This window comes from Pundamilia nyererei, unplaced genomic scaffold (genome assembly GCF_000239375.1).
Source record: "Pundamilia nyererei isolate P.nyererei 1_Seehausen unplaced genomic scaffold, PunNye1.0 scaffold00038, whole genome shotgun sequence".
In the NCBI taxonomy this organism is placed as follows: Eukaryota; Metazoa; Chordata; class Actinopteri; order Cichliformes; family Cichlidae; genus Pundamilia; species Pundamilia nyererei.
Window position 1 is genome coordinate 751,094 of NW_005187439.1, and position 2,019 is coordinate 753,112.

At 41.4% G+C, this 2,019-nt stretch overlaps 1 protein-coding gene across 1 annotated transcript in view; it reads right to left on the reverse strand.

Moving 5' to 3' along the window:
* slc4a4a (solute carrier family 4 member 4a) overlaps nt 1-2,019 on the reverse strand; it is a 54,078-nt gene that overhangs the window by 32,514 nt on the left and 19,545 nt on the right. The window contains exon 3 of the mRNA XM_013910195.1: nt 1,604-1,739. Within this exon, the coding sequence (XP_013765649.1) occupies nt 1,604-1,739 (136 nt within the window). The remainder of the gene's footprint in view (nt 1-1,603; nt 1,740-2,019) is intronic.

Consider the following 2,019-nt stretch of genomic DNA (forward strand, 5'->3'; position numbering starts at 1 on the left):
TGAATCATACTTGTAATATATCTTTGTACTCTCGCCCTTCTCTCACCCCAACCGGTCTGCCGGAGGTTTCTTCCTGTTAAAAGGGAGTTTTTCCTTCCTACTGTCGCCAAAGTGCGACATGACTGTCTCTGTACGTACTATTGTAGGGTCATTAGCATACAATATAAAGCGCCTAGAGGCAACTGTTGTGTTGATTTGGCGCTGTATAAATATAATGTAATTAAACTTTGTCTTGGGAAAAAAAGGAAAAGTAAATATTGTCAAATATATGACAAACTTAAAGGATTATTTCATGCTTTTTGCTCTTTAGTCCAAATTATGAGCCATCAAATGTACGCTTGGTGGACCTGTTGACGAGCAACTGTTTGATGAGGGTCAGCCATTATTTTTTAAATCAATCAATTTTTCATTTTTCATTATTGGGAAAAAAAAACTGGATTCTGAGTCTGCATTGTTATATTTTTTCTGCCATTCTTCATTTCGACAGCTCGGAGTGAGAGACCTGAGAATCAGAGGTGTTGCTGAGCGGCTGTTTCTCTACTGCGGTTTTAATCTGGCTGCCAAAACCACACTTGGCAGGCAGTCAGCACTGCCCAGCACGTCGCAGAGCTTTTATTCAGTTTGAGTCCTCTGAGTGTACTCATCAAGATGCTGCACAAGTTCTTAAATTTTGAACTACAACTCTTGCACTGCTGTCCTCAGCCTGTTTTTTTTTTCCATACAGTTTCTGTAAGCTAAAGATTTTTATTTTTAGAGACTGAAAAAATATGCTGCATCCTCTTCTATCAAGTAGATCAGCTTTTTTTATTGCTTTTTATTAGATTTTTTCAGACGGCTGACATGAAATGATGGGAATCAATACTCCCAAGGCCACACTTACCTATCATAGTGCGTTTCAAACGTGTGGTCCAGTGCAGGTTAAATTATGCTGAAGTTTCTCCAGAGCTGACCGAATATGACTGAAGGATCAGCCCCTCATCTGATCCTTCAGTCATATATAATAACTTCCTGTGTGCAGTAGGCACGGGGGCGGAGGCTGGACAATTTTATCGTCAGTCATTAGAAATGCTGGCAAAAAGGCCAAATTTAAAATGACAGTCAACTAGATTTAAAGCAGAACTTAGCAATTAAAAGCTTCACTGAGTTTAATTAAAAGCAATTTTAAAGTGCACTAAAAAATGTAAGCAGTACTTCTGCAAACTGTTTAAACAACAGTGAATCAAAACTTCTACAGTATGTCTGAGTTTAGGATAATGAATCACTGATTGGGTGCCTCGAGCAGCGGTCCAGAGACTCTGTTTCCTCCTGAAAGAACTTCACTCATCCACTGCTAATTATGTATAAACAATCATCCCATCTCTGTCCCAGTGTGTCCCACTAGAGAGCCACTCAGAAGAAACCAGTAAAACTCTGAGCTCAGTTTTAAACTTGGAGCTGTTTTCAAATGTCTGTTCACTGTTTTTCCATAAAAAACAAATATTCATTCCTTTTGAGATAAAAACTTAACGTGAGGCTGGTTTTTCATCATTTTTATTCACATTTTTAGTGACTCCGTGAAAGGATATGATTTTAACAAAGCAGATACACACAAAGAGGATCTTACCTGGCCGTCTCCTTCCACTCCATCTCCTGTCCGTCCACCGACAGGAGCTCATCCAACTCAGTGAAGAGCTGTGGGGGTGCCGGGCCATCGTCGTCCTCACCTAGGATGAAACGAATCCTCTCTGCTGCTGGTGAGACTGTGGAGAGAGGAAAGATACTGAGGTTCATAGGCTGGCAGTGGTGCCCGTTGGGCAAGGGCTTGGGCACTGGCTTTTCGTCCTCAGCTGGACTCTTCACATTGACCTCAGTAGGAGGTGGAAGCAGCGCAGTGTTCACTGTGACCTCCTCTCTTTTATCTTCAGCGTCCTCTTCTTTTTCCTCCTTCTCTTCTTGATTATTGTTGTTGTTGGACATCTTTAAAATCTGACCCCCCTTTGCTCTCCAAGTCAGCTGACACAGCGTTTGCTTAACAGACTG